We start from the raw sequence: 12,067 nt of genomic DNA, 5'->3' as shown, positions 1-12,067 counted from the left end.
TGGGAAATCAAGGGTGCCCCGCTCGCATCTACAGATCCATGTGACATAAACGTGGATTTGGTTCCATCCATGATTTTTCTGGAGCCCCTGCCATCTCTGTCCACCGTTACACTTCAGTGACTTCTTGGCTTGGGGCTGTGTCTTCAGTGAAATGACTTTCCCCACAAAGAATGATCTGAAAACTTAAATGCTGGGAATCCCTGAGGCCTGAGATAAGCCCATTATGGATGTTTGAACATTTGCCTGCAGACAGAATTTCTGAAAACACAATAACTTTTCCAATGCTGGGGAGGGACCGACAGTTAAGGGAAGTCAGAGTGATCTAAGCCATCACTCCCAGTGTATCACATCGAGCCAGATCTTAGTAATTAGGCTTCTTCAAAGCTGGACACCCTTCTTCTCTTCACAGTTCCAGACAGCCATTCTATGGCTTCTCTGAACTATAATCACAGGCTTTCTGTTTCTGAAGGTCAAATGGGATGCACCTGTTTTTTATTTGTTTGTTTGTTTTTGGCTTTCTGTCTTTTTAGGGCTACACCCGCAGCATATGGAGGTTCCCAGGCTAGGGGTCCAATCAGAGCTGTAGCCGCCAGCTTATGTTGGGGCCACAGCAACTTGGGATCTGAGCCACATCTGCAACCTACACCACAGCTCATGGCAATACCAGATCCTTAACCCACTGAGCGAGGCCAGGGATGGAACCTGTGTCCTCATGGATGCAAGTCAAGATTGGTTAACCACTGAGCTATGATGGGAACTGCATTTTTTTTTTTTTTTTTTTGGTGATGCACCTGCTATCCAAACCATATAAAATGACCCAAAGGGGATTTCTCTAACTGACCCTCTGCTGCTGAACTGGGCCCTCAAATGCCTCAGGTGGTTTGTGGGCCCAGGCTCAGGGCATCTCTGTAAAGAACGAGGGTTTGGAGGCACAGAACAGCAGGGTCCCTGTGGTCAAACACATTTTCTTCCTGGTCAGTTAAGACCAACAGTTCCCCTGTCTCAGAGGTAAAGGGCGGCTAGGGAATCAGGCACTCAGCCAAGGGAGCTGTACCGGCTTGTGGGCTGGTGAGGGCAGGCTCGCCCAGGCAGTCGGGGAAGGAAGTGGAACTGCTCAGTCAGTGAGAGGCACACTGGTCCTCTTCTGGCATCATTCTTGGCTACAGGAGGATCCCCCTTGGGTTCAAGGACATGGCAACAAAAGGCAGAACAGATACTTCCTGGCAGAGCTTGAGCTATGAACCGAGGTTGACCTCCTGGCACACACTTGGGCCACAGCTAGGCCTACAGAATATTTCCACCACCAGACAGACACCAGCTCAGGCCAGGTGAGCTCCACTATCAGTGGATAAAGTGTCTATGCCAGCCTGCAAGGGCAGCTGGGAGCCTGGTAGGGCGGGGGGTGGAGGGTGCAGAGAGGAAGAAGGATGGGCAGGGCCTGGAGTCAGGACAGTGGCCGGTTTGGGCCACAGGGGCAGACCCGTGAGGGCACAGGGGCAGGACCAGTGGAGGAAGAGTTGGGAGAAGGTGGACATACAGCCTGAAAGTCCTCAAATGTCAAGGTGAAGAGTGTGGACCTGGTCCTGGGCGCAGCATGGAGTCGGGGTCAGCAGGCTGGCAACACGGAAGGATGAGCATTTGGGAAGAAAGACCAACCAACCAACCAACCAACCAACCAACCAACCATCCATGTTTCTGTGATGGTGCAGATGGATGATGAGTGTCAGCGTAGCGCCCACAAATGAAAGAGTGAGACCATAAGTAGGGAGGTAGGTGTGGGAAAGGGAAGAGGGGGTGGATTGTGAAGACTTGAGGGGGATCTCCTAGCACTGGGTGCCAGGATGGGGTAGGGGTGGGGAAGCTATGGAATCCAGAAAAAGGAGGAATCCAGGATGACGCTGAGCTTCTCTGCCCTCGGCCAGGCCACCGCGAACTCTTCCAGCCCAGATGAGATCTTTCTCACACTGTCTCTTTGACACAACACATCCCTGAAATCTGACAACCACAGGTGCCCCCTTCTAGGACTGCAGGGCAGGTAACTCTGCTGCCTTGTCTAGGGCATCCCCTGCCTTGCTTATAGGGCAGGAAGATGCGGTTTCTCACACGTAGTTGAAGAACATGGGCAATGAGGCTGGGAAGGGCTGTGGATCAGTGTTTGTCCAGCACAGGATTTCTGTGGCCAGGCTTCCAGGATGTGATTCCATAAACACAATAACCATGTGGCATCCTCCATTGCCTCAGAACACTCAGGCCATCCGCATCCTCCAGGACCCTCGCGCCCTGCAACTCATCCGAGTCATTTCCAAGAGCCAGACAGACAGGATGCCATAAATCAAGGCTCGCTCCTAGTGATTAGCACTCTGGCTTAAAAGCACAGACCAGACAGAGGAAGATAGTGCTGAAAAATGAGGTCTGGTGATGGCCTTTCAACGATCTATGCTTTACACAAATCACGTGAGCCTCATAACCAAGAATGGGATAGTGAGCACGTGGAATCTACCTGTGAGCCCAGGAGGTAACTGAGAAGCCCCACCCTTTGTGATGTGGTCCAGAGATGGAGGCATCACTGGTATGGGTGGCGGGTGGTACTGTGGGGCACCAGAGCATCACTCAGAACCTAGATACAACCTCCACTCAGGATAGAGGACCCCGCATGAAGTTATCTATCCTTAGAGCCCTCTGACTTCTTTCATGAAGCACTGTTTTTGATTATGACTTACTATTAGATGTTTACTATTTTTTTCTTTTTTTTTTTTTTTAGGGCCGCACCAGCAGCATATGGAGGATCCCAGGCTAGGAGTCAAATCAAAGTCATAGTCTCTAGCTTATGCCACAGCCACAGCAACGCCAGATCCGAGCTGCGTCTGTGACCTACACCACAGCTCACAGCAACGCCAGATCCTTAACCCACTGAGCAAGGCCAGGGATCGAATCTGCGTCCTCATGGATACTGGTCAGATTCATTTTCACTGAGCCGCGATGGGAACTCCTCAGTGTTTAATGTTCTATTTGTTTCATATCCTTCTTTGGTGCCAGACTGAAAGTGCCATGAAGTCAGGATGGCTGCTGGTCTTTCGCTCCCTGGGGCCTGGGACAGAGCCTGGTGGATCACAGATGCTCAATACACGTGAATGTAAAACATGAGGAGTAAAACAAGAGCCAGCGGGTCCCAGGCTGTGCTGAGGGACAAACCACCTCCAAGCCAAGCTCTACCTTTGCATTTTTACAACAAACTTCCAAGGAGTCAGTGTTAAATGTCCAAAGGGCAGCTGACTCCTTCCTTGTGGATAACTGCGTGCCTAAATTATGGAATAATGAATGATAATGAAGAATATGATTTATCTAATATTATAATAGCTAATGACACGATTATTCCATAATGACTAAGAAATACCCACATTAGTAAAGAAGAACAATGTCTATAAAGAAGTATAAGGCAACGATATGATTTACTTGGAGCATCTAATAAATGAAACAATTTAAGTTCTGCCAAAAAAAAAAAATTACAGAACACACCAAGTTACATAGTGCAGGCCACCTTTTTTTTTTTTTGGTTGTCTTTTTAAGCCACACCTGCGGCATATGGAGGTTCCCAGGCTAGGGATGAATCAGAGCTGTAGCCATTGGCCTACACCCCAGCCACAGCAACGCCAGATCTGACCCTCGTCTGTAACCCACACCATAGCTCACAGCATCGCCAGAATCTTAACCCACTGAGTGATGCCAGGAATCAAACCCGCGTCTTCATGGATGCTAGTCAGATTTGCTTCCGCTGAGCCACGACGGGAACTCCCAGTACAGGCTACTTTTCACATGTTTTCCTCTAGGGCATCTGGCTCAGGAGAGTAAAGAAGCAGACTTGCCCTCAGTGGTTCAGGTAGGTCTCTCACCTCTTGTCTGATGGATTCTTTCATGCTTATAGCTCAGAAATACAAGTTAACTACTCTATTAAACTGAAAAAAATAAAAACAACAACAAGATTTTCCCAGGATTGCAGGAAAAACTGGCTACATCGGACTTAACAGGAGGTCGTATTGGGCCCAACATGGCCCCTTCCTCGGGAATTTTCAAAGGCAATTGTGACTCTATTCAATTTTCTCCTTTGGTTTGGACTTGAAAACCTAACTACTCTGTGAGCTTCAGCCTCTCCACACTTCCTGAGCATAAGGCGTTAATTACGGAGGAGCCAGTGTTTAGGCTGATGCAGGCAGTGCCTTGGGAGAAGGGGGGCTGGGTTCATCCCTTCCATCAGGATGAAATGAACATCTCAGTCTAAGACAGAATCCAGGAACCGGAGATGAGTCAGGAGCCTGGTGGGTGAGCCCCTGATCCAGCGGACACTTGAGGGGTCCCTCTTGTGCCTCTGGTGGTGGATGTTATGCAGCTTTGATTCGAGTCGAGTAAACGGGGTGGGAACAGAGATGACCATGTCCACAAAGCTTAGCTCTTAGGACTGAGAATCAGGACCATCTGTGTCAACACAACTTAACTCTTTCTTCCAGGAAGTTATTGTAAACCAATAAATAACTTCACTGTCTGTGGCAGGAAATTCCTACAAAGCCATCTGTCCTGGCAAAGGGTTTGCTCACCTGGCAAAACAGCTTGCTGATCCATGGGTTATGCATCAAGACTCGCTAAGACCCATGTCTTGCTGTATCCACCAACTCTGAACAATGTTCCCACTCTGACTACCATGCCACACACTTTGCTGAAATCCATCAGTTCTCTGCCTTAAAAAAACAGAGCTGAAAAGACTGGGACCTGGACCTCTAAATCCTATCAATGTGCCTCCTGACCTTCCCCTGCTTAGATTCCAATAGGCCCATGTCCTGACGGCAGTTGCCTGAATGAACTTGGCTTTGCTTTATCAGCAGGCTCTTCTGATGGATTTTTTTTTTTTTGGTCTTTTTCGGGTTGTACTCGCTGCATACGAGGCTCCCAGGCTAGGGGTCAAATTGGAGCTGTAGCTGCCAGCCTACTCCACAGCCCATAGCAACGCCGGGTCCGAGCTGCACCTGCAACCTACACCACAGCTCAGGGCAACGCTGGATCCTTACACGACTGAGTGAGGCCAGGGATCGAATCTGTGTCCTTATGGATGCTAATCAGATTCGTTTCTTCTGAGCCGTGATAGGAACTCCCTGATGGATTTTTTATTTTTTTTTCCTGAGTTGACAATAAATCAGGTGTGGTCTCTTGGAAACAGGAAGCACATACATGTGAAATAATATATACATACAACCCATCAGGGTGGGTAACTAGTAAATATGGTCAGTTTTCCTCAGTAATAAAGAGGCCTCTATGCCACTCCTCCTTTGAGGAAAAGAGCTGGGGTGTGAGTACCTGCCTATGACAGATCTGCCTGCACATTTGACCTCCACATCCCTCCTCTTTTACACGATTCTGTGATTTCCAAATTTTCTATAAAGAGGATGCGTTGTTGGGAGGGTGAAAGAACATAAGGCAAAGGCCAAAAGAAGAAAACGAATTCCCAAGTGTGCATTAGAAATGATTTCCCGGTCTTAATTTAAAACACACACACATAGAGTACAGAAAACACGCATTGAGAATCTTATCTCATTAAGCTAGCACAGTACCCCCGTGACACCAGCAGGCGAGTAGAAAAGTGATACAGTTTTATTTTATTATTATTATTATTATTATTTGTCTTTTTGCCATTTCTTGGGCTGCTCCTTCGGCACATGGAGGTTCCCAGGCTAGGGGTCGAATCGGAGCTGTAGGTGCCGGCCTACACCACAGCCACAGCAACACTGGATCCTGGATCCTAGCCTCATCTGCAACCTACACCATAGCTCACGGCAACACCGGATCCTTAACCCACTGAGCAAGGCCAGGGATCAAACACGCAACCTCATGGTTCCTAGTCGGATTCGTTACCCACTGAGCCACAACGGGAACTCCGAAAAGTGGTACAGTTTAATAATGCTGCCTTGGCTCTCTCTAGCCTCTGAGGTGTTTGATAAAACATACCAGCAGAAAACCAAAACCAAACCCAAAAACCAAAAAACCAGCCCATCTAGAGTAAGGCCCAGGCATCTGTGTGTGGTTCTCTTTTTTTAAGTGAGCATTTAAGTGATTCACAGAATCAAGCAAAGTGTAAATCACATAAGCCGCCCTGAGTCACTTGAATGCCAAGTCCAGCTCCCATCAAGAAACATCCAGCTGAAAAAGGACCAGGTGAGCAGCTGACAAAGAAAGGCTGCCTCAACTGTCTCACACAGGCAACTCCCCAAGCCTGGGGTCCTAGCCCCTTCTGGAAGCACTGACTCACAGAAGCCCGTTGCTACTGTAAAACCTGGGAGTTGCTCGAAGCCGCTCAGGCAGGCTGCAGGCCAAAGCTGGCTCAGAGAGGAAGGCCCCCCCGCCGCCCCCCGCCGATTAGCAACCCCACCCCAATCAGGGCCGCCTTTTACCTTAAAGAAACTTCCTCGCTTGTCCAGACCGCGGGCACCCATGGTCCAAGCTGACATTTCCCCCGGCAAGGCTCCACTGCACGTCTGGGACTCCTGAGGTAGAGATATTTTTAATGGTTAGTCCAGCCTGCAGGAAACTCCTTTCTAAGCCACAGAACACGCACAACAACAGCCCTGCCAAGATCTTTTTCCATCAACAACAGAGTGCCATTTTCTTTCCCACCAAAGCCCTTCCATCTCTTTTCAGGCTGATTTCCTGCCTCAGACAGCACAGTTCCTAGACTGTGCCCCACCTCACTGGCCCACCTCCCGTGCCTCCAGCTGACGCAGAAGCTCTCTGGAACGGGCGGAAAGCATAATGATTGCTTTGTGGGTTTGCTTGACCTCACGCTCAAGTCCTAAAGGGACAATATCAGATGTCACCATAATCTGCTCCGAGGCTCATGGAGGCTGATCACGGAAGGACAGCGGAAGAATGAGCCCTTCCATGTCTCAGGAAATCCTGCAGGAATGGGGTGAGGTCATCCTTAGCTCTGCTGCCCCTCTCCCCCCAGGCAAGGTCAACACGAGGGCACTGGGAAGAAACCCCTCTATTTTCTCCTGAGAAACCAAAGATGGGGCTGAAATCCTGGGTCCCTGTTTACAGAGATCAGTTTGGGTAAGAAAGAGCACGTAAGCAGCTCCAGGATAATGCAAGACGCAGGGGGTGGGAGGCGGACTTTGGAACGCAGAGGGGAATTTCAGGGCGTGATTGATCCTGAATCATAACTGTGGCTATTTGAGCTTGGAATTGCCCTCACTGGAGCATCATAATCCAATAATCTTCTCTCGGCTATAACGCCTTCCAAGTCCACCTCTAAATAAAACACACACACACACACACACACACACACACACACACACACACGCAATTGAGTGCGCACGCACAAGCACACACACGCGCACGCCCCCAGGCTGCTGGCCTCGCCTCAGCCAGCGTGTACTGAGGATGCCCAGGCGAGCATTCCTGGACCAGCTTCCAGGACCAGGCACAATTACAAAGCCGCCTTCCAGCGCACATAACAGGCACAAGAGGTAGCTGATCCTAAGCACAACCAGCGCCCAGTGGAAGGACAACAAAAGAAGTTAAATGAAAACATATCTGTGGATGTTAAAAGGGGTTCAGCTGCAGGGGTGGGGTGGGAAGGCACCCAAATCACAGGAGTTTCTGCCCATTTGCTGAGGCTGTCTCATTATTAGCTGGGGACAGAGAGGCAGGGGCACCAAGGGACATCTCAGCAAGTGGTGAAGCACAATTATTTGGCAGAGAACTGCATACATTAGGAAGCAATGATCTTTGGAGCGAGGCACGTTTCAGTCCATGACTGCCTCTCTGTTTATGTTTACGGTGGGGTTCCGCTGACCATGGAATGTCAGCTAAGAAAAGGAGCAGGCAGCACACACCCACCCCTCCTTCTGGAGCTGTCACCTATTTCGGTCATTTCTCCGAGGCTTGGTCCCTTTAAAGTTTCCGCAGTGTCTCCCCTGTGACTCTTTCCACTTGCAATCCTGCTGGGATGAAGGTCAACATTCCGAACGGTGAGCTCTCCACTGTGATCCTGCTGACTCTGAGAGTCACGCTCTCGGGCTGTACAGCGCCCCAGCTCCGAGCCCTCTGAAGCCCATCACTTATGAGCAAAGTCCACGGGCTGGAGCGACTCCAGAAGGAAACACAGTGCTCTGTGCGGAACAAGGAACACAACCACAGCCACACTGTAACCTTGGGAAGCAAATGATTAACTGTTTCAATCCAGACACACACACACACACACACACACACGCAAATCCCTCCTTGAAACTGAGCCTAATGCCTGTAATTCTTTTTCTTCCAGACGCTTTTTCTCGGCAAGGAATTTGACATCGCATAGCAGTTACAGAAAGGCTCGGCGAGAGCCAAGACTTTATTCCTCATCCAGACCCAAGTCTCTTTGTTCTGTTCGGAACTTTTCCATGTACAAACCCTTTCAGATGAGCCATGGCAAGCAGAGAATTTTGCCTATAACCACAGAGCAGTCTGGATCCCAGGAGCTGATGTTTAATTAGCTGCCTGAAGAATGCACGTGCACACTTCCACCTTAAGGGGTCCTCAAGGAAACATCCAGTGTGGATTCCGTGTGGGGCGGGCAGGTCCATCACTTTTCTTCCAGAAGATACCACGCTGCATCTCTGCTTCTTGAAAAGGCCGCTCCACGATGGAGCTGAGAGCAGGTGACAAGAGCAGGCTGCCAGGGGCCATGGCGGGTCCTTCCCACGGGATGAAATCCAAATGGATGGCACATCACACAGCATTCAAATTTTTAAAAATGAAGTTCTTAAGGGCCCCTGAAGAAGTCTGGGTTTCGGGTCTTTCCTGTTGTAGCAGCACTAGTTTCCTTCCCAAACCATAGCCTCTAACACCTTAACTCAACATGGGCAGAAATTTTATACAATTTGAAAGGAGACTTTTTTTTTCCATTGGTGGTTCCCACCCCTTCACCCTTCAGGGGTTACGCCAGCAGTTTCATCCTGAAACCATCCCAGTAACAGGCTAGACTAAGAAACAGAAAAGGTACCGTAGTTGGAGAGGCTGTAAAATTCCTCCAGACTTAAACGGTGGAAGCGTGTGCCTTTCCTGGTTTTCTTGAAAGGTAGAGTGGATTCCCCAACAAGGAGCCCAGCACGTCCAGTGGATCTTTCCAGATGCTAGCTAAAAGCTAGCAGAGAGAATGAGAGAGAGGGAGGGAGGGAGAGAGGGGGAGAGAGACATTGAGAGACAGAGAGAGAGAGAGAGAAAGCCCTAATGGGACTAAAGGACACTGCAAACACTTTGGAGCTGCCAAGCCTTTTCAATAACACCACTGAAAGAATGTAAACGAAGCTAGTTGCTGCAGTCCAGCGAAAGGACAAAGGCAGGAAGTGAGTATTCCTCTCTCCCTGGACACCCGACTCGGCCACTTTGGAGAAAGCCTCACTGTGGCTTCTATGTGGCCCCAAGAGTGACCCAAGGAAGTGAAGTCCATCCTGGAATTTCAGCATCCAGAATGCAGAGTCATCTGGCTGGGCTCCAGGTTGGCTTTCCAGTGCATTCCATCAGGAGCAGCTGAGGACGGACGCTGGGACACCCCCACCTGGACCTTGGCTGCAGGCTGGCCGATGGAGGCTGGGACACCCGGGGCCCGATTTCCAGTTCACTGATCCACGGAGCTAAGTCTCTGGCAAAACACCAGCTTTTGCTCTAACTGGCCAGGGGCCAGATCTGGGCAAGGTAGTCTCTCCCCCGAGAGGGACCTCCTCCCCTCCCTACCCGTCTTGGACTTACTGAGTCAGCCTAGACGCTTCCTAGTGCACCCACTTCTGGTCACAAGAGCAAAGCCACAAAGCAGAAGCAGGTACACACAGGCACCCACCACTCACTAGTCTGCTTTAAAACAAACTCGGCTTCTGCAAGTCGTGGATTCTTATCACCTGCTGCTGCGAACGTCGGCCACAGCAGCTTTCTCATCACCCCCTTCTTTCTTCTTTCCCAGCAGTTGAATGAAGCGAGGCAAAGTAGCCTCAGTCCTTTGGTAAACAAGATCTCACTACTCCAATCATTTCACAGTCAAACTCACTGAAGTCGGAAAAAGTGACTCACCCCTGGGGACCTGTCGGGTTGAGGCCAGTCCTGAGAAATGTGTCACCTTTTCTCCTGGTTCCCTGAGTGGCTCCAATAACAGCAGGTCCTCTCTTTTAAGTGGTTTTCGTCTTTACAAAGAGGTATAAGCCAGTGGGGCGGTTCTGTGTCTGGATCCAGGAAAGATCTCTGAATATTTCCATAATTATCTTGGTATTACCACGGATTGTACAAATTGGACAGAAAAGCTCTACTCCAGCCTCTGGCTTGACGATTTGAGTGAATTTAATTTTTTTTTTTTTCCCTCTGAGCATCTTGTACCACTGACCAGCATTGATTTGCTCTCAGTCATCAGATGAACTTTTCAAAACATTTTTTTTTTTTTTGTCTTTTGTCTTTTTTGTTGTTGTTGTTGTTATTGTTGCTATTTCTTGGGCCGCTCCCGCGGCATATGGAGGTTCCCAGGCTAGGGGTTGAATCGGAGCTGTAGCCACCCGCCTACGCCAGAGCCACAGCAACGCAGGATCCGAGCCGCGTCTGCAACCTACACCACAGCTCACGGCAACGCCGGATCGTTAACCCACTGAGCAAGGCCAGGGATCGAACCCGCAACCTCATGGTTCCTAGTCGGATTCATTAACCACTGCGCCACGACGGGAACTCCCAAAACATTTTTAAGATCGTGACAACTGTTCATTGAAAAGAGAAACTAATTTGTGGGAGGTAAGAAATCAGAAGCAAAGAACTACATTCCCAGGCCCCTTGCCTGATTGCAGAGTTTAAACAGAATTAGGAACCGTGCTACTAGCTATCTTAATTGTCAGGAGTGATGGAGGATAATAATTTTTCTTCTTTTTTCAGCAAGGTGCTTGGGGGTAAACTGCGCATTTCTGCCACTCACAGGACTGGCCTGTCCCGGGGGGCTAATTCCAGGGAGGTCCATCCCTTGCATCCTTGGAACATGGGTGTCTCACAGAAGCTCTGGCCTCATCCACCTGCAGAAACTCCGCTGGTGCCCAGGGTAGCCCAGGCATGGACACCTTCACCACGTGCGATGAAAGCACCCTGGACACACGTGGGCAGCGGTGCTTAGAAGTTCCTTCTTTCCTGGGATGGGAGGCTGCTTCTCTCGCCTTCCACCCAGTGCCCTCATTTCAGCCCTCAGACCATCCAAGAATTAGCCTTCTGGCTCTTCCTGTCCCTCCTAGGGGACAGCTCCTCCTGAGCCCTGAGCCCTGGGGCTGGTGCACTCAGCCCACCCGGAACAGGGATGAGAGGGATGATGCAGTGACCCCAAGGTCATTCTCTTTCAGCAGCCCCCGAAAAGTATGTATCTTTTAACCTCCTGACTTGAAAAGCACCATGCAGTAAGTGCTCACACCCGGTGTACGTGTGCTGGGATCACACGTACAAGGAAGAAGTCCCATCAACCTTGTTGGCCCTTAGCCCAAAGGACACACTGGGCGGGAAGCCACACCCTCCAGGTCCCCTCAGGTTTATTGTCAACCTGTGTGCACTGAGATTACAGCTTTCCTTCCAAGGTTCTCTGGCCATGATGGTGAAGGTATCTACGTAAGTGGTTAATCTTAATTGGAGGTTTTTGACCTGGTGGCTCTTGGGACTGAGTTTACACTGCTAACAAAATAGATTAAGTAATACATTCTTTTTCTTTTTTCTTTTTCTTTTTTTTTTTTTTTTTTTTTTTTTTTTTTTTTGCTTTTTAGGGCCACACATGAGGCATATGGAAGTTCCCAGGCTAGGGGTTGAATTGGAGCTACAGCTGCCAGCCTACGTCACAGCCACAGCAATACAGGATCTGAGCCACATCTGTGACCTACACTACAGCTCACAGCAATGCCGGATCCTTAACCCACTGACCAGGGCCAGGGATGGAATTTGAATCCTCATGGATCCTAGTCGGGTTTGTTACTGCTGAGTCACAATGGGAACTCCTTTTTTTTTTTTTTTTTCTTTCTCTTTTTTAGCTGCACCCATGGAGTGC

The 12,067-nt window shown here is 49.5% G+C and overlaps 1 protein-coding gene across 1 annotated transcript in view; it reads right to left on the bottom strand.

Annotated features, from left to right (window-relative positions):
* The window catches only part of RIN2 (Ras and Rab interactor 2), a 116,818-nt gene extending 107,777 nt beyond the window's left edge, over window positions 1–9,041 (bottom strand). The window contains exons 1-2 of the mRNA XM_021077420.1: window positions 9,026–9,041; window positions 6,435–6,527 (exon numbers count right to left, since the gene is read on the bottom strand). Of these exons, the coding sequence (XP_020933079.1) occupies window positions 6,435–6,491 (57 nt within the window). The 5' untranslated portion in view covers window positions 6,492–6,527; window positions 9,026–9,041. The remainder of the gene's footprint in view (window positions 1–6,434; window positions 6,528–9,025) is intronic.

Source organism: Sus scrofa, chromosome 17 (assembly GCF_000003025.6).
Source record: "Sus scrofa isolate TJ Tabasco breed Duroc chromosome 17, Sscrofa11.1, whole genome shotgun sequence".
In the NCBI taxonomy this organism is placed as follows: Eukaryota; Metazoa; Chordata; class Mammalia; order Artiodactyla; family Suidae; genus Sus; species Sus scrofa.
Note: the sequence above shows the minus strand (reverse complement) of the source record. Positions and strands in the feature narration are given on the sequence as shown.